The 23,364-nt window shown below is 39.8% G+C and overlaps 1 protein-coding gene across 1 annotated transcript in view; it reads right to left on the bottom strand.

Annotated features, from left to right (window-relative positions):
* kif13ba (kinesin family member 13Ba) overlaps positions 1 to 23,364 on the bottom strand; it is a 35,537-nt gene that overhangs the window by 10,045 nt on the left and 2,128 nt on the right. The window contains exons 2-27 of the mRNA XM_079459257.1: positions 21,592 to 21,676; positions 13,530 to 13,545; positions 13,355 to 13,415; positions 12,937 to 13,029; positions 12,619 to 12,799; positions 12,440 to 12,527; positions 10,922 to 11,056; positions 7,252 to 7,364; positions 6,434 to 6,545; positions 6,085 to 6,297; positions 5,893 to 6,003; positions 5,628 to 5,762; positions 5,077 to 5,207; positions 4,787 to 4,873; positions 4,474 to 4,658; positions 4,088 to 4,346; positions 3,589 to 3,751; positions 3,352 to 3,498; positions 2,576 to 2,725; positions 2,221 to 2,346; positions 1,751 to 1,924; positions 886 to 1,043; positions 585 to 717; positions 339 to 485; positions 227 to 256; positions 30 to 129 (exon numbers count right to left, since the gene is read on the bottom strand). Coding sequence (XP_079315383.1) covers positions 30 to 129; positions 227 to 256; positions 339 to 485; positions 585 to 717; positions 886 to 1,043; positions 1,751 to 1,924; positions 2,221 to 2,346; positions 2,576 to 2,725; positions 3,352 to 3,498; positions 3,589 to 3,751; positions 4,088 to 4,346; positions 4,474 to 4,658; positions 4,787 to 4,873; positions 5,077 to 5,207; positions 5,628 to 5,762; positions 5,893 to 6,003; positions 6,085 to 6,297; positions 6,434 to 6,545; positions 7,252 to 7,364; positions 10,922 to 11,056; positions 12,440 to 12,527; positions 12,619 to 12,799; positions 12,937 to 13,029; positions 13,355 to 13,415; positions 13,530 to 13,545; positions 21,592 to 21,676 — 3,333 coding nt within the window. The remainder of the gene's footprint in view (positions 1 to 29; positions 130 to 226; positions 257 to 338; positions 486 to 584; positions 718 to 885; positions 1,044 to 1,750; positions 1,925 to 2,220; positions 2,347 to 2,575; positions 2,726 to 3,351; positions 3,499 to 3,588; positions 3,752 to 4,087; positions 4,347 to 4,473; positions 4,659 to 4,786; positions 4,874 to 5,076; positions 5,208 to 5,627; positions 5,763 to 5,892; positions 6,004 to 6,084; positions 6,298 to 6,433; positions 6,546 to 7,251; positions 7,365 to 10,921; positions 11,057 to 12,439; positions 12,528 to 12,618; positions 12,800 to 12,936; positions 13,030 to 13,354; positions 13,416 to 13,529; positions 13,546 to 21,591; positions 21,677 to 23,364) is intronic.

Below are 23,364 nucleotides of genomic sequence, written 5' to 3' on the forward strand. Positions count from 1 at the left end.
GAGCAAGAAATGGCTCGCCTGGTGTTTACCTGTTTTGCTGACCAGCGTCTGTAGATGTTGGTCCAGATATTCTTGCCTCTTCGTGAGAGCGGTGAGCCACTGACGCCTCAGACGCTCCAAATCTCGCTCCTATAAACAATGCATAAATATATAGTAAAAACGTAGAATAATTCTAAATGTATTAGCATTGAGAGTAAACATCATGATGTAATGTTGTATCACATACCTGATAACTGTCCATTTCATCACCCTCGGGCTAAAAAAGACAAACAAGGAAAGAATTACCCATCTGACTCTCAATCGATAGTGACGTCATCTAAATCTTTTAAAAGTTCTACCTCTTGCGTCTCATTGGCTTTGGTCATCACCCCCTGCCTGATCTCCACACATCCGATGGATACCCCCAGAATGATCTCTGCTATTAAAGGCATGGTGCCGGAGTCCTGCACGGATCGTACCTCCACCTGTATCCGCCGAGACTGGCCCTGATCGAGTCACAAATATATAGTGTGAAAACACAGAAAAGGTTTGCCACGGTCTAATATATAACAGTAAGGAGTCCTTGAGTTGGAAGGAGCGCTGACCTGCTTGAGCTGGAAGATGCCACCTGTCCAAACATCTCGTGCTGGCACCACCTCCACAGGCATGTACTCTCCGTTCTCATTCAGCTCCAGTATTTGCACCCACATCTCCAACTTGCGCGTGACTTCGCTCCACCTGGAGGTAGCATAAAGGTAACCAGTGCAATTTAGGTCACCATAACAACCACATGTGCAGCAAAACAAGCAAGGTGATATCTAAGGATGGGTTTTGCTACATGGTTTCTGACTAAATGCATTCAGAAGTGTCGGGATAATCCGAAGTGGAGTTTGATTTTGTGCTTACCTATCTCGTAACGTGCGCGTCTTGGCCTGGATGATGCTGAGGTCCCACAGCGCTGGGTTCCTGCCCGGATCGGCCTGTCTGTGTCCAAACACTTCAATGCCAACGGCACCCTCTGTCAGATACTCAATAAAATCTTCTGTCACGGTTACAGCGTGCTCCTATGACACAAAGAATTTAAAATATTTCCACATTTTAGTCAAACGTCATGTCCAATGTTCAACAGCTTTCCGTTATACGTTTTCTAATTTTCAATTCACTATAATAGTTATGGGACAGTTCAGTTCATTTTCTCCGTCATGTCATTCTAAACTTGTATGTCCTCCTTCGCTGTGGAAAAAAAGGAACTTTTGAAGAATGTTGGTAACCAAACATCATTGGTTCCCATTGACTTCCATTGTATGGACCAAAAACTACTAAGCAATATCTTAAAATATCTTCTCCTGTGTTCCACAGACAAAAATGAACAGATTTTGTGAATAATTTAGTTTTGAGAGAATTTGGATAAACTATGCTTTTATATACATACACATTTCACCATACGTGACGATGTATACTTTCACCAATGCTTCCAATTTGTCAGGTAAATCTATTAAGATGTATATTGCATTGTTCCAAAACAATTCTCAAACTACATTCAATCACATGTGAAATGCAAATTCACAAATCACAAACCCCCCCCATAACTCCATTCCCCATTCAAAGAATGCAAATCCATTATGTTGAATTTAATGTGCTCCACTGGGAAGACTCACACTGGTCTCCCACAAGAGTACCAAAGAACTGCTAAGCTACAATGCAGCAAAACGTGACCTCATTAAAACTCATATTCAAATGGTTTCTAAAAAGCACATGGCTTGACTCGTACCTTACAGCTGTCAAACACCACCATACAGTGAGGGTCTTTACTGCTGGAGAAAGAGGCAGACGGATCTACTTCTGGAGCAACAATGATGGGCTCTGCCTGGTCCCAGAATGAATACTGACAGAAGACAAAATTCGACAGGTACTGTGGGAGACCTGTAGCCTGCAGGATCTTTATCTGTTTGAGAAACATAACAATTCAATGACGACATATGACAAATGTAGCATAATAGAACTGGGTAAAGAACAGCAAAATTTTATTAAAAATGGAATCTCTTAAGAACATTTTTATGTAAACGGACATTAATGTGAACGTTAAATTCTCCCTCGCTTGTAAAATTGCTTTGGATAAAAGCGTTTGCTGTACATATCTGAATATGACACAGACTATTACAAAATATACCATCATTTAAAAGTAACTGAAGCGATGTTGACCACTAAAGAGTGGGCCATTAAACGTAATACAGTACTCACCATACAGACCAGCTTGCGTTCCTCCACTTCACCATCCGGGCTTCCGTCACTTTCATCTCCTCCAGCTACGCTGTCATCAAAGCCCCCGCCCACTCTCATCACCTCCACGTGCAGTCGCCCGGCAACCTGACACGGCAACAAGTGAACAGCACTTCACTGGACCGCCAAAAATCAACTGAGCATCTCACGCTTCACATCATGACTCTATTAGATCCAATTTCACAGATGAAATTGCCCTTGATTTCATTTACGCTCTTCTGAACGAGCAGGATTTCCTTCAGAAATGAAACGATTCGCTTGTCATGAAATATTCATGCCGTATCCAAGCGTTGATCGAGTTTGACACACGGCTCACCTCTCCTTTCTGATTAATGATGGGAACGGCGTATTGTAGCTTGACATCGTAGAAGAGGCAGGAGAGGAAGACGTTGGCCACACCGATCAAACTGTGGTTCACCTGCTCGTCGAAGAAAGGGTCAGCCCTTTTGAAGTACGACCTCATCACCTGTGAGTCGTAGAGAGAACCCCAGATGTAAATAAGATACATCTAAATCAGACACTTCTGATGTATTGTTTAAAGCTGCAATCCATAACATTTGCCTCTCTATCGCCACCTCTGTTTCAAACATAATATTGCAGGTTACGTCTCATACTAATCTTTATAAGATGACATCCGGTTGATAGTACGCAACAGCTCAAATAACAAACAATTATTGTAAGCTTACTGTTGTGAATCAGAATAAGTTAAGAAACTAACTTTAAAGGTCCAGTGCATGAAATTTAGCGGCATCTAGAGGTGAGGTGAGCCAACGGCTCACTCCACCTGCTCCCTTTCCAAGCACTATGGTGGCTGAAACAGGACTTTTCACAACGCTGAAAAGTGCTCTCGTCCAAGAAGATGAAGAAGAAGAATAATTCAATGGAGGCACTATGTGCGGATGGACCAATTTAACAATGTCTTTAGTACTCCACCATGATGTCTGTGGAGGCCTGGAAATCTCTCGGATGTCACCTAAATATCTTCATTTGTGCTCTGAATACGCCGGAAGTTCTCTAAACATGTTTAACGTCATGTGGGGGAATAAATAAAATCACACAAAGTTGATTTCATATTCATAAAGATGATCTTACAGAATTATCCTCATCAAAGTCCTTCCACTCCTGGTAAAGGTCTCGCATGTCCACCAGCCGGTTTTCCATCTTCTCAAGGGCCCAGATCTGCTTCCCCTTGCTTTTCCTCCTCACTTGAATAGCAGGTTCACTCAGTACAGCATCTCTCTACATAACATACACAAGAACACAACACGTTCAGCTGATAGAAACGGCCTTCTTGAAATGTCTGGTGCATAGGCATAAAAAGCGACTGACCTTCCTGTTGGCATTGAGATTTGCGGCAGGTATCTGTAGTGTGACTCTGTACTCAGTTTTTTTGTCTAGTTCTTCAGAGATGAAACTTGCCTCCTGCACTAACAGATTAGCTCGGACGATTTGCTCCCTCAGTTTCCTCAAACTTCGGGTCAGCACCGCCTCCCTGGAGGAAAATGACAGAGATCACACATTATCAACATACATTATTCACATATTTATCCATCTCTCGAAATTAAGGAAAGCATAATTTGTGGAAATGTTCATAAACAGATTTCACTAAAAATTTTGGTTGGATGCAAATTGAGAACTACTGTATATTTTGCCTTGGTGATAAAAAAAAACCTCTTCTACCCATCCATCCATTTTTATTTGTCCATCCACACATCTCTGTTTATTATTTTATCCATACCTTCTTCAATAATACAATGACATTTTGAAATCCATTTCCATTGAACTACGGTGTGTAACACCACCTCATCAATGTTTATAAATTCCTCACCTCTCCTCGCTCCACTGACGCAGGCGATGCTGGGTGCTGGCAGATGATGACATTCCTCCCTGGCTCAGTCTTTCCAAACTTCGGTACTGTGGCTGCAAAGGCTGCGACTGCGGTATCTGCATGCTCTGTCTGTCCGGGGTCAGCTGTCTGCGCAGCTGCTGCAGCTCCTGCTCGTACATGAGCCTCTGACGCTCCAGAGCGGTTTTCTTCTCCTCTTCGTGCTGTCGCTCAAGAGACTGCAAAACAGCCTGCATGGGGTCTGAAAGATGGAAAAACAGACACGTTATATCTTCTGGTAAAAAAAATTCTCTTAATTTTAACCACAAATTTTCCCAAAATGAAATCTTCCCCTTATATTTAATAAATATATTTCTGTGTGTCCTCACCGTTGCTGCCCAGAGCCTTCATCATGACCTCGGTCTGTGCAAACTCATAGCTGAAGCTGACCTCGCTCGACACCTCGCTGGCCGTGTCTCCCTCAGCATCCAGCTGTTCACTACTGTTACCGTTCTTCATGTTTCCCTCAACCTCCTCCTCATCTCCCCGTGAGCGTCGCTTCGGTAAGTTTATCCTGAATTTGACACAAAACAAGATTGTTCATGAAAGCGGTTATCAACAAGGCCTCTTTATGCAAGATAACAAAAACAATGAGTGGAGGTATTTATCTATCCCATGTTCTGTGATCTGTATTAAACTGACCTGAAAAAGTGGTTGTTCCCCCAAAAAATACGATCGCCATGGTGAAGCTGTTGCCGGCTTGTGACTGGAGATCCGTTCACACATGTTCTGCATCGAAAGCAGCAACATAACATTACAAAACTGCTAGAACATTTGCCAATAAAGATTTAGTCCTTATCATCAAGAACATTTGTATCCTTTAAGTATGTGTTAAGTGATTTTAAATTCAGAAATTGCTCCTCTGAGCTTTGATGTTATGACCTTTAGCTTTGAATCTATGACCTTTAGGGTGACTGCCACCACTGCATTACCTTGAGTTTCTGTACGGGTTGAGAAATACAGCTCCCTCGGGTGTGATATTAATGACACAATGCTCGGCTTGGATGCCCATCCCACACAGCTGGATGTCCTGGGAGTCTGCTGATCCGACCTTGGTGTGTTCCTGCAAAACATCCGAGCTGTTAATACCACACGAGCCACATCCATCCAAGAGTAACATCATTACAAGCACTTATCACGCATACATGACATCTATTATTACAGGTTGCATGTACAAAAAGAGGTATAAGATTACAAAGCACTACACCAACAAACAATAAGGCTTAAACGCTTAAGGCTTAAATCTGAAAGCAGATTTTTCTAAAAATGTTCGTTTATAGCAACAAAGTCTGCTATACACGAAACTAAAAGCATTTAAAAAAGTAAATAAAATATAATATAAAATAAAATAATGAAAGCATTTTAACATCTCTTCAGAAACCCCTGATATTCCTGCTTGGGTTCTCTCAGACAAATAAAATATAAAATAATAAAAGCATCCTAACATCTCTTAAGAAAACCTTAATATTCCTGGTTGTGTTACCTTGAGGTAATAGACCAATAGCTCATTGAGGGCGGGGTCGGCATTGAGGTTGACCAGGAAGCATTTGTCTTCACCAACCCTGATGCCAGATGACTGAAGAGAGATGCCAAGACTTTCCAGCTGTTTTTGCCTCTCCTACGACATAAAACAAACCAAGACGTTCATGTTTGTTTATTTTCAATTGTGTTGACAACTAAAGCCACAAATGACCTGCAGAGTGCTTGGACAAAAAACTATCAACAACGTTAAGTTCTAAAAAAATTACTTGAGCAATTTCTTCTGTCTTTCTTAGTTTCTCTTCCCAGGTGACCGTCATCTCCTGGATCAATTTTTCTGATTCCTCCAACCTCTCCTTCAGCTCCGGCGCCTTCATAGACTAAAACCAAACCCAACATGCCTTCAAATACAGTGCTTTTGAACATCTGCAAAAACAAGCCATCAAAACCGTAGCATCCACCTCAGCCTGCGTCAGCTGATCTCGCAGTTTCTCCACCTCCTCTCTGAGTTCTCGGATAATTCTCGCATTGGGGTCTTCATTCACGACAGCGTGGTTGACGATGCTCTTTGCCCTGTCAGCGTATCGTAACGTGGACAGGGTCTCCTCGTAGTTATCCGCCGCCGGGCTCACGGTGGCAACCATAGCGGTCCGGCTGTTTCCACCGAGGCTGTCCTGAAGTCACACCGACAGGGTGCGCATAAGTACGGATATTTTCAAGGGATTGTATATTGAAGGGTGTGCGTGTGCATTGGATAAACTGTGGAAATTCGCTTTCCCAAAGTTTACCGGACAGAATGAGTGTTTGTACCTTGAGGAGCCACGTGAGGACCGAATCTCTGTAGGGCACAAACTTGTTCTTGTTCTTCCCGGCGCCCTGGTCTGCCAAGGCTGAGATCACCAATCCCAGAGTGGTCAAAGACCTGTAGAAAGAGCAAGACGGAAAAATTGAAAGAGCAAAAAACAAAAGCTGCTCAGTTACTTTGTGGTGGAAAAGGCTTTCTACCTCATCAGCAGCAACCGTCGCATTTAAAAACGTCTTAAGAACCATAAAGCACATCCTTACATTTCCATTTACCTCAAGCATTGTTTTTACTTTAGCATCTTAACTATTCTGACTAACTCTTGGCACACAGATTCACATTTGGATGTTGCCTTGGTTTAAGCAGTTAAATTACTTTATTTAAATGCACAGACACATTCACACGAAGATTCGTCGAAGAGATAAACCTGTAGGTTTAACCAAAACCTTTGGCAGATTTATAAACTTTCCTCAGAACAAACTGTGCTCCTACATGAAGCTATTTTACAAGTCTGATTTTCCACAGCTTGAAATTCTTCTCTCAGGCAAAAAAAAAACATCACCGTTACCAAAATACATTCTTAGGTGATTCAGACAGGCAAAGACACCACCAAGACAAAAAAAGAAGGGTGTGTGCGTAAAGGTGGTGTTTCAAAACTTTTTATAAAATTCCTAATAAAAAGTTATTTTAAGGTTTTTTATTCTGTGAAATAAATGTATCCAGATTTGGAACAAATCGAAGGTGAATTAATAAAGATAAAATAAAAATTTTGGGTGAACTGTTCCTTTAAGTATGATCTGCTCATCAAAACAACGGGTGTACACACTTGTTGATGTTGCTGCCTTCCTTGAGCCGCTCGCCTGCAGCACCCGTCTTTGCAGCTCTCTCACTTCCTGCCAGGTCCACCAAACTCAACTTGCTCACCTTCTCTCCACTCGTCTGCAGAGAGAGAAATAACAAAGAAAGAGAATTAAAGAGAAGCTTGACGGAAAAAACTGTGAGAAAGTAAACTGCCTACTGCAATCTACATGTGATACACTAGGTAAGAATGGCACAAGATGATGCTAATGCAAAAACGTCAAGAAGAAATATAAAACACTGCAGTTAATATAGCGTTTAGTTCACTGTACACACTTTCTAGGATATTGTGTTTAGTACAATGTGCGTTAGGCAAATGTTGTACAGTATGCTAGGTTTCATACATAATAGTATGGCAGCAAGCTATTCTGAGCACAACCAGTGAGACAGACAGGAAAGTTTCTTTCATCGAACTACACAAACCAGCTCCATAAGCCAACGAGACGAAGAAATATTCAAAGGAAAAAACTTGCTCATGAACATTTCCATGGCTCTCAAGCCAGTCTGCGCTTATCCTCCCAAAAACACCAGAGGAGACTGTATAAAATCTTACATTTGTATATGAATGACTATGCAGGACATATCTCTGGTGAGCCATTCTATAATAAGACGACACAATGGGAAGAGGCTATGGAAAGCTGTAGACAAGCATCTTTTGTTCAACTCTACATTGCACAGCTCTGGAACAGTATGTGGGGTGGGGTTCCTTTATATAGCCCATCATTGGTCCTTACTGTACACAATCCCCGTCTGAGCATCAGAAAAGAAGCTTAATTGAGTGGAAAGGCAGTGCGATGCGAGCGGGGGAGATGCGAGGATGTGGGATGTTGTGAGGGGGGCTGGACGGAGATTACAGTGCATTAGAACAACAAAGAGAGTCCTTGTGCTGAAAGCCTGAGGCTCCACGCGCATGTTGGGTGAGAATATAAAATCAAATAGAGCTCATTCTCTAATCACCTAAGAGTGTGGTAAAAAACTAAAACTTTGATGTATCGTTCACAAATAGCAAAATTGACTATAAGACTTTAGTATGCATGCCAGGCCAGTAGGTGGCGATATCAATTGTTAAAGGTGCATTGTGGAAGATTAAGGACTATCTATTGACAGAAATCCAATACAGAATACATAACTATGTCTTCAGAAGTGTATAAAGATCTTAATAAAGAGTTCCCCGTACATGGAATTCGCTTTGATGTTTCTACAGTAGCCCTAAACAGACAATCTGCTCTACAGAACGCATTTTGTAAATTAATTCGGCAAAGAAGTGAAAAGATGACATCTTAGTCCTGTTTCAGCCACCGAAGTGCTGTGAAAGGGAGGGGCAGGGGGCAATGAGCGGTTGGTTGCAATTCGCAACCTCGCATCATTGTGCAAATACAAATTCTTAACATTTTCAGTCCCCCAAAATGCTTTTGTCGTGTAAGCGAACAGTTGAAAACATTGTGGTGTAATCGTCCCTTAAAAATGTGGGCAAACATTTGATAACACATTGAATCTAAAGTTGGGGCCATTAAATCAATAAGTTTGATACAGTATGCATACATTCTGGACATACTATATTTACAATGTTTTTATTGTTATGAATGTTCATTCACCTACTGTATAACAAGGGTTCTCAACCTTTTTGACTCCAAGGCCCCGACTGTATTCAATAATGTTTAAAGGCCCCCTCCTCACAAAAACTCAAAATGTTTACCCAATAAAACATTTCAGAGCTTCATATTAACTAGGAAAGTGTTTATTTAATATAATATATATCTTGTTTTTTTATTATAAGTCATTCTGAGGCCCCCTTGAAAATCAGCTGGAACCCCCCTGTTGAGAATCACTGACCTATAACATACTAACCATGAACATAATACATCTGCTAGTACCTACATCGCTTACACTTTCAAAAAGCTGACCAAAGGTTTTACGGTTCTCTTTAAATTTGGTGGCTCCTTAGCCTCGGGATGGAATAGGAAGTGTCCAACCAATGCATCTCAGTGGTAGCAGTAGACCTGTTTTTGCATACTGAGGTTTCAGAAATACCAATTTTGTATACTGATTTTTGAATACTGTATAGAATGAAAGTATGTGATTTTGGACGCTGGGAATGTTATGCTAGGTGTACATATAAATCAACTGCTTTGAATGCCAATCGTCCAATCAAAAACAAGGGTTGAAATGATGCATTTTAAAGAGCTTTTTTAGAATAACTTTGCAATTCAGGGCTGTCAAAATGATTGAGGTAATCCACCATCATTCCTGCCTCTTCTACAGACGTATATGTCCACATATCTGTTTGCATATGAAACCATGGCATGCAAAAGACAAACTGATGACTGCACTGGAAAAACACACATCATTACTTATCAAGGGCTGAGGTCATAACAACATTTAAAGACTGAATTAAGCATTGCAAAAGACATAATCGAGTCTTTCTTTCTAAATCCATAAACTACAATCTGAAAATGTTATTCTTATAGGACTATAAATGAACGTTGTACAAAAATATTTACTTTTATTGCATAATGCTTAATGTGACGTAGAGTTTATTAACTCGTTGACGTAGTGCAAAGTCAACATCTCTAATGTAGTCTTGCATGACGGTTCTGTTAAGTCCCGGTCCTTCTGAATTATAGATCGAGGGCTAAACCACAGCTGAGTCAGGTGACACAGGGCACAAAATAAATACACAGTGACACCAGGACAGAGCTGGAGAAGATCAGCTGACGCCGGTCCTCGGACGGGCTATAATTTATTCATGAATTTTCCTGCCATTTGCATGTGCGCTCTCCTGCGCTCATCATAAAGCTGATAACAGAAGGTCCCTGTAGTCTACTTATGAGTAAGTGTAGATAACTTTTTAAGGGAATGGTTGACCCAGAAATACAGAAATGACCTTATTTGATGAACATTCACCTGCATGGTCTTATATTTGTATATCTTCAGGCTGTTATTTCTTAAATTCATAGTTAATCACTAAATGGCAATGGTTGTTACATGTGCCAATAAGATGCAACATGAATGAATAAGTCAAAAGCAACGACTTGTGCAATATTTGAAATGTGAAGCAATTTGTGAGGATCCAAAAGTAGATGAAATAAAAGGATGGGTGGGTCACACTAAACACTCGAGACTAAATACTTGAGTGTGCCAGAACAGGGCAGATCCCCAAAACAGGTTCACAGCAGCTGATAAAGGAATTCGAATACAGCAGTCTATCCATGAGATCATCAGGGCAGGACACGATGAGTCATCTCAGTGTTAGATCAAGAGGACTGCCGTTTCCTAATAAAACGTACAGTGTATCATGTAAAAGTTCTTGAAGAGGTAGCGCTATTTCAACATTAAACGGGACATACTGCAGGAAAGAATCTCTTTGGTCTTTTGAAGGAGGAGAGTCAAGTGTACTATGCTGACATACTGTAACATTAGTAAGGATTTGTCCCAGACAATTTATGCAAACTAAGCAAAACTGACTTCTTCATTTACATGTGCCAGTCTTCAAGCAGCAGCCCGTAAACAGCTTACTAAAAGTTTTCAGGGGGGATGCTATAAACGTGTAGAATCGCCATCACAGGAATTTCCACAAAATCTTTTTCTATGCAAATCAATGGTGAGCATCAGAAGAGTGTGTGTGTGTGTGTTCTTACCCCAGACTGAAGATCCTTTAGTGTGTGTGTAAGGATGATATTGAAAACTGCATGGGAGCGACTGCTCTCCTCATTCATATTGGTGGCGGCCACAGTGCGGGATTTATTCCCCTCAGACATCAATGACTCGATGTCCTTGAAAAGAAAGGTCAGAGAAAGAACATAATTAGAATCTCCTTAATTTACATTAAGGACATCAACATTTTTAATTTCATGAGCATAAGAATGCGACACACTTTTCAAAATGTTATCTATAATTCTTTAACCAATCGCCAATACGTCACATATCTGTGTTGGTAAGAGCGAAATACACAAAAATGGTCATTTTCAAATTTTTTATTAACTGGACACAGCAACAGCAGCTCAACAAATAGCACACGTTTGGGGGGTGTGGCTATGTTCTATACATGTACTTGTCAGAAACCTGTTTGAAAACAATGGGTCTCATTCACTATACTTACAATAAATGTGTATTTTATTTGTGTGTGTGTGTGTATATGTGGTTCTTTCTTCCATGTTTTTTATTATAGTGTATACTGATTTTGTTCAAGTTGTTCTTACACATTTTGCACATTTAAGTTCCAGAAAGATTTGTGTTTTGCGACACAAACATCACACAGTTTTAAATATAGCGATATAAAATCTAACAGCATATTCTATTGGCAGCTTTCAAGGATAATTTCAAAATTATTTTAAGCTTTTCTGAATATACTGTTAAATATTGTTAACAATATTTGTCCCCAAAAATATATATAATGAAGAGTTCGGTTCCAAAATAAGATAAATCCGTTGTAAAACATTTTACCATAATAAAACCATAAACCATAAAACTAACACAATAGAAACATGATAACATAATAAAAAAGACGATTTTTTTCATTAGAACATTTCTAAGATCCAAACTCTTCATATATTGTTTCTATTTGCATTAATGCATTAATTAAGAAGTTGAAAACTGGAGAAACAGGTCAAAGTAACAGAAAGAAGCTCTGTATTTTTCAGATCTAAAATACTGCAAAGAAAACAAGTTCATATTCACTTTTAGGCAATACAACAGTAATATTTATACATATATTAAGGAAAAGTTAAAAATTATTTTGTATGTGATAACCTTGATTTTTCTCACAGTTTTCATGTGTCTTGTCATGCTGTCAGTCTTTCACATTGCTGTTGGATGACTTTGTCACTCCTGAGGTTTAATTTTGTTGAAATTCAACCGACACTGTACTGTACTGGACACAATACATCTAGATTTCTGATTAAATTAATATTTGGAATGGTCTCTCTAGGGCTGTACAGTATATGTGGAATTTTGCAATTCCTTTCAGCTGACTTCAAACATTCCTAATGCTGGATTTGATCAAGATCAGAGAGAAAAGGATAAAAAGGCACATGACCAGATGAACTATAGAATACATAACACAACAGGTGAAAGGTCAATGATTGGACAAGGTTCATTCGACTATTAAGGATCATAATAGTTAACAATCTTAAAGGGTATCTCTCCTGTTTTGTTACCTTGTAACTTTCTACTGCAAGTCTGGATAGTCCATCTACATAAGGCCCTAAAACCTTATGTTCCCGCACCCGTAAGGCCTGTCGGCTCCTGCAAGAACAAGGCAAATAGGTCTGTAAGATCGACACACCTACAGCAAAGTACATGGCTAAGTTTGAACACAATACATAATAGGCTTAACCCTTTGGGGTCCAACAGGTCTCGAACTTTCTCATTGTAGATTTCCATGTAAGAGACTTCGATAGTAAAGCTCTCCCCCTCTCGCTGGTGGAGACACGTCCGATCGAACAGGGAACTGCAGAGTCGTGGGATCAAACCGGGCTGGTCCACCGAACCCATCATGGTGTAAGACTTTCCCGAGCCTGAGAAATGACATCACAATAGAAAGAAGGTGACCTCATTTTACTTATCACACAAGAATGGCAGACAAGTTGCTCTCAAATAAACAATGGCGTAACATTTTATACACACACCGTACATAAAATTATCAAATCCTCACCAGTTTGTCCATATGCAAAAATACAAGCGTTGTAACCCTGAAAGGCATTGTGCAAAAGACTTTCCCCAAGGCACTGAAATACCACATCTTGACCTATAAAAACACGATTGAAGGACAAGACAGTAAAAAAAGGCTTTTGTTTACTTTTTGACATTGCATTAAAAGAAAATAGTTTATGACATTATGATACAGAAGTCTTGTAATCGATCACTGATTTCATGCAACTAGTTTTCATATAATAACCTTTAAGAGAGCTTAAGGTGCGGCTCTCGTCTTACAAAAGACTTACTACAGAAGGTCTTGATGTGTAAACAGAACCTTATCTTTAGTAATACCTCCACCGCCACCATAACAAGACCATACAGGTGGATACTTGGTAGAGAACCAATAAATAAATAAAGAGCTTCCAGGAACTGACCAGCAAACTTCTCTGTTTGTGATTCATCCATTGACCAAAAACAGTAGTCATAGGCGAAGACCTTGACAAAACAGAAAGCAAGCATGTTTATGTATCATCATCATCATTCCGTTTCACTAATACACTTTCATGATGACGGACATGTCTGATTCTTAAAAAACAAAAAGTGTTGTACCTTTGGCTGACCCCTGCTGCAAGATGAACCAAGGAGAGGGTGCATACGGAGAAAAGAGAGGAACAAAATGCTTATTTAAACAACAAATCATAATTTTGCAACAGAGTACAAAACATTTACACTTCTACTGTGTTACGGTACAAGATCCAAACCGATAACAGTTTTAAAATGTTTCTTTGGTTAAGTTTACCACAAAAATAACATTTTAACATGTTTCAGGATATGTACATACATAGTAATGGCAGTTTTTTTTAAGGAATCTTCAAGTACCATGTAAAGACCAGATATGGTGAACTTGAGATCATAGAACCAGAAAAATTATTTCCTTGAAAAATACGATTGTAAATTCTGCGAGTATTGATAAAGCGAATACCACACAAATTATAATACCATAAATAACAGTACATAATAGTAGGTGGTGTTATATGAATCTTTTTAAACATTTAGCATTTTCACCTTAAAAGGACCGTTCACCCAAAAATGTAAATTCTGTCATCATTTAGTGTCTTTGTACTGATGAACACAGAGAAAGATAAATTGAAGTAAATGAAGACAGAATTTTCCCTTTTGGGTGAACTGTTCCTTTAAGAACCACATGGTTGTTTTTTATTTCAATTCAATAGATATTAAAATATATAGTTATCGTGAATTCTTCTGGCCCCGATAATAGTTTAGTGCAAATCTGATCTATTGTAGTATGACGATCTACCACCTGGAAAAAACATGACAAATTCTTTCTAACAAATTCAGTGGACCAACTGACTCACAGCCACCCAAAATACCCTCATCATCATGAACTCAGTCAAACGGGAAGCAGGAACTGTGAGCTCTGCACACAATCACATATCCTGAGCAAGTCCATGTCATAGGCTGGACTTTGCTCAGTGGACCTAAACACAAACAGACCTTCTGACTGAGAAAGCGCTGCCGTTTACAGGGTAAATATGCATTGAGAGCCGTGACTCAAAGTCATGTTATCTGCTAAGGGCACTTTTACGGCTTTTCGCGGCCCTTTGTGAACACAATGACCTATAAAAGCAATATTGACAGACTGTGGGAGCGTATTGCAGGATCCTAATCGGTCTCTGAGGGCTGCGCCTTACCAGGCCCAATTCATTTCATTATTATGGTTTTCTCTGGGTCATGAAGAAGCACGGCAAATAATTATGGAGCACTGTTTGTAATTATTGGAATAATAACCCTTGAAGGCGGTCAAAATGTTTACTTTAAATACAAATCCATATGCTTGATAATAGTACTGGGGTTTCCTTTAGTTCAATTGGTGCAAGACACAACAAGGTCATGGGTTCGATACCCAGGAAATCCATTCAATGTTTGCTATTTTCTCCAAGTAAACAATGAACAGCCTTCCCAACCTGTTTTACTTTCATAACAAAGACATAAAAATGTCATGAAACACACATCATCCACAATAAAACAAGGAATGTGTATATACATAATTTAGTCAAACATAACATTTGTATTCATTTATTCACCCTCATGGTGTTCAAAACCTGTCAATAACAATTTTTCTGTGGAACACAATGGAAATATTTTGAAAAATGTCCATAAAATGAAAGTCAATATGGTCCACGTTGTTTGGTTACCAACGTTCTTCACAATATCCTCTTTTGTGTTCTGTATAAGAACGAAAGTTATATAGGTCTGAGGCGAAGTATATAATGAAGAAATGATGATGTTTTGGTGAACTAACCTTTTAAAGAAGTAAAATTGCCAATTTATTCTTGCCCTCTGCACATATTAAACATACACCAACATTCACAACCACTTCAGCGTTTGTGAGGATTTCTACGCATTCAATCCTGAAAATCTACATCCGTGAGAGCTTACAGAAACCACTGGAGCGTATACAGCCGTGCACCGTGGGCAAACGAACAAGCGCGCTAAGAAAAGCTGGGACAAAATATGCCCAGATTCAATTCCAGTGACCCCGGGCTCAGCATGTCATCTAAAATCAGGCCATGCCACACTTGTGGTATAATAAGCTGTGCGATGACGTTACCCATCACACCACACTGAGATCAGAGGGAGACGCTTCACCCCGAAGGACGTGTCAGGCTGAGCTTTAGCTTGGGTTCCTGGAGGAGGTCTGACACACGAACACACACACAGAGTTGATATTCAAAATTTTGAGGCAGCTAGACAAATAAAGTACTTTTGACTGACAGTCCAAGAACGTGATCTTATCTCTGTGATATCCGTATTTACAACAGCTTCTTAAATTTGCTTCCATATCCTGTTCATCCATCACTGCAGAGAGTGTACGCCTCCTAAAGTTTTAGAGCATAAGAAATTTCAAGCACTGCATAAACATAACACAAGAGATCTACAGGGCAGATTTGGGATTCTTGGACTCCATCAACTCGGTTTCATTTACAGCCAGGGTTTTGACAGTGTGTATGCTGCCCATTAGGGCTGTTAAACAATTGATCACAATTAATGGCATACAGAATAAAAGTTTGTTTACATAATATATGTCTGTGCAGTGTGCATATTTATTTTGTATTTATAAACACGAACACATTCTTAGGAAATATTCATATTTAGTAATGTATAAATATGAATACAATTGAATATAAACACTTATTCCTTTTTATATTTTTCTAATATATTAGTGCACAGTACAGTAGATATATCTTTTAACAGTCCCCATATTTATAGGTACTACATCCAGACTTTGGCCTATGGTTTCATCTCTTACTGAGGCCACCTCCTTTCCCAAGCCCTAGCGACTTTGACCTTTAAAAGGTGCCATTCCCGTGAAGTCACTTTTCAAACTCAAGTTAGTGTGAAATGTTGCTGTTAGAGCATAAATAATATCAGCAAAATGATAAAACTCAAAGTTCAATGCCAAGCGAGATATTGCATTAAACAGAATTGCTTTTCAAGGACTACAGACAACGGCTGGAATCGCATACCTCTAAAACACTCCTATGAAACGTCCTTTGAAGTCCTGCTTACAAATGTCTACTGGCCAATCTGCATGTTTTATTATCCAACTTTGGTCCAATATAAAAATGCAAAACTACCGCTTTTGTTATTAGTGTAAATTTCCCTCGCCATAGTAAGAAATTTGTTTCCATCTCTAACAGAGATTGAGGTTTGCAAAGGCACTAGCAGACCTCGGTTACAATTCGATCGATGTGCATGTTTTTAACTGATGAAGTGAAGTTGACGCCATTGTTATTGTTTATTGCTAAAAGCCAAAGATTATTAATACACCTGCACTGAGAGGGGGACCGGTCCAATCACAACAGCATAAGAAGCGGAAGCTCGCTGATATGGGTGGGACATCTTCACACACACGCTCTAAGGTTCTGACGAGACGAACAAAGTACCTACGTGAATCAAAATATGCGGAAAACATGGGATGCGCTCTAAAACCTAATGAGTTGCATCCGAAGGCAGCATCCAAACTAAACACAAACCTCTTAAGATGATTTGAGAGATCCTATATATAGGGAGCTTTGATGTCGATTGAAATTTGTTTTATATTTTTTGCAATTGAATAAGTTTTTGTTCATGCATCATCTCGTCATCACATGACATTTTTCCTAAACTTGTTGCAATGCATTATGGGATTGCTTTTTCCACAAATGGTAAATGCAATACTGCATTTTCTTTTAACAACTGCCAGGCTTAGGTTTAACCTAACATTTGAGGCTGGAGAAAGTAAAAGGAGAGAATTCATGTTTTAACCGTCCAACACCAGTGGCCATGACAACCTCAGGAAACCTGGCAGCTGCTCCCAGTTCCCAATCTGACTTCCAAACATTACTCTACTAAACCCACAATGCATCACTTCATGTTGTTCTAACGCGGCTGTCTCGTACATCTGCACAGACACCGACCTTCACTGTGTCTCTCCGCCGCCTGTTTCTGTTTATTCTATAGGATCTCCTCGTAAAACATGCTAATCCTGAGACGGACGCATGTGGTTGTTATTACCCAAAAATGCCTCGGTGACAGGTGAGACTAATCGATCCCTAAGAGATTTCGAGCACTATCTGGGATCAGCTCAGTCATTCGGACATCGGCAGCAGGACGCTCAGCAGTCCGTAAATCACTCGAGTTCTCTCATGATGTCATCGGGTTGCCTCGCGAGTTATCCTGTATGTTGCTTTATGACATTGTTTTTGTTGGAGTGAGTCAGAGGGCTTCCTGATATTAGGCACTGACAGTGTATAGTCCTCAGCTGCTGGAGAAAACGCAAAGTCTTCAATGCTCGCGAACACACAAACACATTCATTAAGAGAGTGACAGTTTGGCCGCGCAGCAGACTCGCATCCGTCCCTTCCCCCAACGCAGATATGTCCCGCAGTCAGGGCTGGATGTTGCAGCAAACCTCAAAATCGACTCATTTATATACACTTCACGTCTGCAGGATAAGATATTTTAAAGAATGTAACCAAACAATATTGGCCAACATTTACTTCCATTGAATGGACAAAAAACCACTGAGACATTTCTCAAAATATGATCTTTTGTGTTCCACAACAGAAAGATTCATACAATAAATATCATAGAATAAACGATTACATTGCCGTAGATCTTATATTTGACAACATGAGCTTGCTGTTACCTTGTGGCAAACTTTTACTAGCCACAAAACGTATCTCATAATAACTGCAAGTTTCAAAATAATACACATTATGGGGAAAGTCCTTCAGTTATTCGAAATAACGGGGAATGTCCCTTCCCCCACTGTCTCAATTGGCGCCGTAGACAATGAGTACATCAACCCTCTAGTTTGGTGTTATAATAGTATACAAATGAAACCGAGACCAAAGCGCCACAGGCGGAAAATACAAAAACCACAGTGACACCACTGAGGGGTAACCCCCTCACTAAAACTAAGAAGTAAGGGTCTGTATGAAACTAGCTTTGAGCTGGCACATCACAGTCTGGCAAAACAAGCCACCGTCCTCAATCTGTCTTTGCCTGACATCAAATACACATTTAATTCAATCGAGCTTTCAGGCAAACTCAGGGAGCAGAGGCATCAGGTGGGATGCTTGCAATTTCGCGTTAGCTAATGGATTCACTGGCTGCTTCATCAGCACCATCTACCCTAATATTCTTAATCAGACGTGGATGCGAATGCATTTCCTACAGAAAATCGTTTCAATCTCTTCTTCTAGAGAATGTATTGACCACTTTCGGGCAAAGTCAAGGCCAGGACTGTAAATCCTTTGCCTGCATTATTTGAGTGACTCAAGTCTAGGGGATGGGAAGGAATGAACCTTGATCATAGTCCGCTGCGGCTTTCTCACGGGGTTAGTGACGTTCGCTACAGTGACAGCGGTCAACGCGGGTACGTCGGCGACCGAGGGTTGTGCCAAATGTTGTCTAACACCTCATGGTCACATCAAAAAGACAACCTGACCCTGCACACGGACGCGTACCAAAGTACCTTGTTGCTCTCCGGTCGGAGGGTTGGCGTTGTTTAAAAATGTGAGTCTGTGAATGGGAAAACTGACATTCTGTACTCGTGACCTAAATTGTTATCCACCAGATAGGTCTTAATGAATTTATACGCATGGACAGACATGGCTTCATGTTTGAACGTAAAGCTCTTGAGCAGGCCGGGGGGAAAACGCTGCACATGACGCAGAGCTGACTCTTCTCAGATGAATCCACCCAAGTCCCATAACCCTGGTAATTAAAACAAAAGGGCATGTACAAACATAGTAACATGGGCAAATAAAATACCCGTGAAAAATTATCAGATATCATTTATCTGATTTGTAACAAAAGCAGATCAGATTTATAAGACGTTTATGAAATTTTCTGTACACAGGTGTGGAATTTAAAGTATATTATGATGCATTCCATATTCCTGTCAGATGTCTTGGTAATGTCCTTGCCAAATTAAGAAAATCTTTAATGGAGATGAATATTATTAAGGATGGGTTATTTTAAAAACAATACAATAACCTTAAAGGGATACTTAACCCAAAATTTGTAATTCTGTCATCATTTACTCACCTTAGAATTATTCCAAATCTGTATAAATTCTGAGGAACACAAGATATTAGGAAGAATGCTTGTAACCAAACAGATCTTGATACCATAGTAGGACAAAATACAATGGAAGTCAAAAGTGCCCCAGAACCGTTTGCTGTCCTACATTCTTCTAAATATCTTTCTCTGTTTCATCAGAACAAAAAATGAAAAATGTGTACACAAGGCGAGTAAATGATGACAGAATTTTTGGGTGAAGTATCCCTTAAACACATCTAAACTAGTTTTGTCTAGTGTATGTCTCACGACTTCCTGCAAGTCAAAACACAACCTGTCTACATTGGTTGTTTTTTACAGGTGGGACAATCAAAGTCATGATATGCTGTCAACGCATTTATTTATTAACAGGGGAAAATAATATGTGATAATTGAGCTTAAGATTTGCCATGTGAGCATCGTATGTGTAATACAGGCAATGCCACTATAAGAAGGGAGTGGAAACATCACATCTGACCTCATTCAGTGTCATCTAAATGCAAGGTGCATGCATCACCTCAGCTCGAAATGCAAAACCTCAGACAGTCCTTGATAAATCATAAACTTCAATCTTTAATGCTATTAATGCGTTTCTAATGATTTCATTTAAAAACAGAAAGTCAGAATAGAAAGATTTAGTCGTCTCTTCTGTGTTTGGAGAAACGCATCCGAGATCAATTTTAAAAGGCTACTATGATGGACGCTAAAAAGAATAACGATCTGTCAAGTAAGGGGAAAATATGCAGCCTGGCTCAGTCAAATGTGCAATCAATGACTGTCAATGTTCAGTAAGCACTGTTTAGATTACAAATTTGATGTAAGACTTGCGTAACAGGGTATATTCATAAACTCAAAGAAATGTTTGTGTTCTTTTCCACATTATACAATGTTTGGAACAAGAAAGTTTCCCCTACAAAATCAAACAAATCTCACGAAATATAGTCGAAAATACCTTAAAGTGACAGGCTTACTAATTCAGCTGCTAAACACTGTGATCTTCTAGCACCATTGGAGCTTGCTAACATAAATGTCACTTTGTTTCATCAAAGTAAATGGGCACTAAAATTCATTCATGCAGAGTATGTGATGCCATCAGACATGCTGCGAGCGGTCTCGCCACACAAAAGACTAAAAGAGATGCATACAAAGGCAAATAAATACAGCAAGGAGATGAATCCGGTGTGGCCGGGAATGTTCATTGTCTCTGACAGATCATAATTAATACACCACACCGCCAAGAATCTGAAAAAGTCTATTTTCTATCATGTGAATCTTGCCATTTAAGGCATCTGTGTGGCAGGGGCCATTAACAGGGCCGGCGATTCAGCGCAGCATGCCGCGTGAACTCAGCTCCACAATTAAACTGTCTGTTGTGAGAAGGCAGCAGGCCGCTGGAGCATTCACTTCCAAGTTTAAAACCTGTTCAACCTCTGTCTTTCTGCGCACTTCACAGCAAGAGAATAGGAGCGCAAAAAAATAATCGTTCCCTCTTGTTTACCCGCCATAAAAGTCAAAGGAAATGTTTATGGCCGACAGATGCTTAAGCTCGCTTGTATTTTTCCCTTTCTCAGGACACAAGTGTTTCTTAGCTATGGATGACCTAGGGTTAACCCTCCTTCGGCGTTTCCATGACAACAGAGGGACGAAAAAAGAGGGGAAGTCAGACAGAAAAGAGTTATGCCCCGACACACGGCAGGATGGAGCGAACAGCAGGCCGCGGTAAAGGGAACCGCACGTCTACATTCCTGTTGTCCCTCAGCCCCCATCGTCCGTTCCCCTCGACAGAAAAGCCCACCTCTCAGCTGACTTGTAAAGAATCCAAAATATGTCTAAAATGTATATGTATTGTCAGCCTAACAAACATTTATTTACAAATCTTTTTTCTTCTGATTAAAACAGGAAAAGAAACAACTAGTCATGAAATTGAAACACTTGAGTCAGTAAAATGTTTCGGTGCCGGTGGGATACAAGTTTACATTCTTGGGGCCCAGCTAAAAGGGTACAACAAAAGCTTCAAGTTCACATCTGAAATTCAACTTACCTGGAATCTTTTCCCAGGTTTGCCGGGTACAGAAAAGTTTGATTGCCCTCCATTTCCACAACGCATTTAGTGTTCAGATCCTTTTCTGTTGGGTAAAAATAGATTGGAACAAATTGGAAACCAAATATATGCAAATATTTTGGGGGGGGGGGGGTTTGAGCACACATCGTGTGTTTTGTCACTAAAATTTTTCATATCTATCCCTTAAACTGCACTCTATGCAGATTTATTTTAACAGCCCCATCTTTTAGGGGGGTTATTTCACAGCAGAAGATGCTGGAGAACTGCAATCCAACATTCTGACATAGACACATTTCACCATCCATCACGACACCTGCAGATATCAACCCAAACTGGTGTTAAAGACCCATGGACTCAGATGGGATATTAAAAGGCGTTTGAGGACAATCAATCCGTAATCGAATTATAATCCCTCTTGACAGTGTGCTAACTACATTAGCAAAAATCTGTTCAACCAAAGCAAGGATTCAAGCTTGGTCTACACGCACTAGATGCCATATGGGAGTCTTATTAATAGCACTATTAATCAAAGCGACTGCTAGCTGACCAACAAGATCCGAATGTGGATTTATTCGGAATAATCAGATCATGATAAAAAAAAGATATAATGTAGCTAAAGTGCATGTCATGCCCTGGTCCGTTAATCTTAGTAACATACACAAATGCCACCGATACCACACAATTCTGGTATCGGCGAGTACTTGAATGGGGGGCAAAATCTGCCTGGTTATAAGCATTCTTCCAAAAAACATTCTCTGTTTTCATCAGTTCTCTGTTTTCATCAGAACAAAACATTTATACAGATTTGGAACATCTCGAAGGTAAATTATTACAGAATTTTCATTTTTGGGTGAAGAATCCCTTTAAAATAATCAAAAATTCAATAATTAAGAAGTTAATTATAAATAAAGTAAATAACGAATTTACGTAGCAATGCTGCGATCAAAATTTCAAAGTTGCATATTAATGTAGTTGATAATTTGCACAGAACACCTTGTATGGGTTTATTTTTTACATTATTGATGTATCCATCACCAGTCTATCCACAACAGATGGAACAGTTTTGGAACGGGGAGAGCTGTCACCCTGATAGCAGCAGGACACCAGTTAACCAAACATAGATATAAAACAATTTCACTTATGATGAATGTGGTTCTATAAGCCGAAGGCTCATGAAGACAAACTCAAGACACGCCTTAAACACTCCCAAAGACGACGGCAGGCCGAAGCATGTCAGTAACCACCAACACAGTCACGCTGGAAAAAAGGAAAGCAGACACCAGCTGACTCAGAAATCCTTGGAAAGGATGCACCATTCATACTAGCTGTAACTTCTTCCTGTACGGGTAGGAAACAACTGGTTTCCTCTCACCACTGGTACCCACTGGTAGATCATAAGGAAGCCCTGTAAGTGTAGTTACCACATCCAGGTGTCAAAAAATCAAAAGTTCCTACATTATGTCACTATGGGAATAGAAATAAGCACATGTACACAGTGACATGCTGGAAACACTGAGAGAATCCACGTGCACAATAATAAATAATAGAGACAATAAAGAGATCAATGGCAATAAATGGATTATCGCCATTGTATGGTTCGAGTAGTTACAAGAAACCGTATTTACATTCTTTATGGCATGAACGAAGGAAATGATGCAATAGGTGCACTTATGTTGGGCACCTGTAAATAATTAACCAGGTAATTTATCCTAGTTAATCCTTATTTATATAACATAGTTTTAGGAATAATTG

Source organism: Barbatula barbatula (genome assembly GCF_947034865.1).
Source record: "Barbatula barbatula genome assembly, chromosome: 6".
In the NCBI taxonomy this organism is placed as follows: domain Eukaryota; kingdom Metazoa; phylum Chordata; class Actinopteri; order Cypriniformes; family Nemacheilidae; genus Barbatula; species Barbatula barbatula.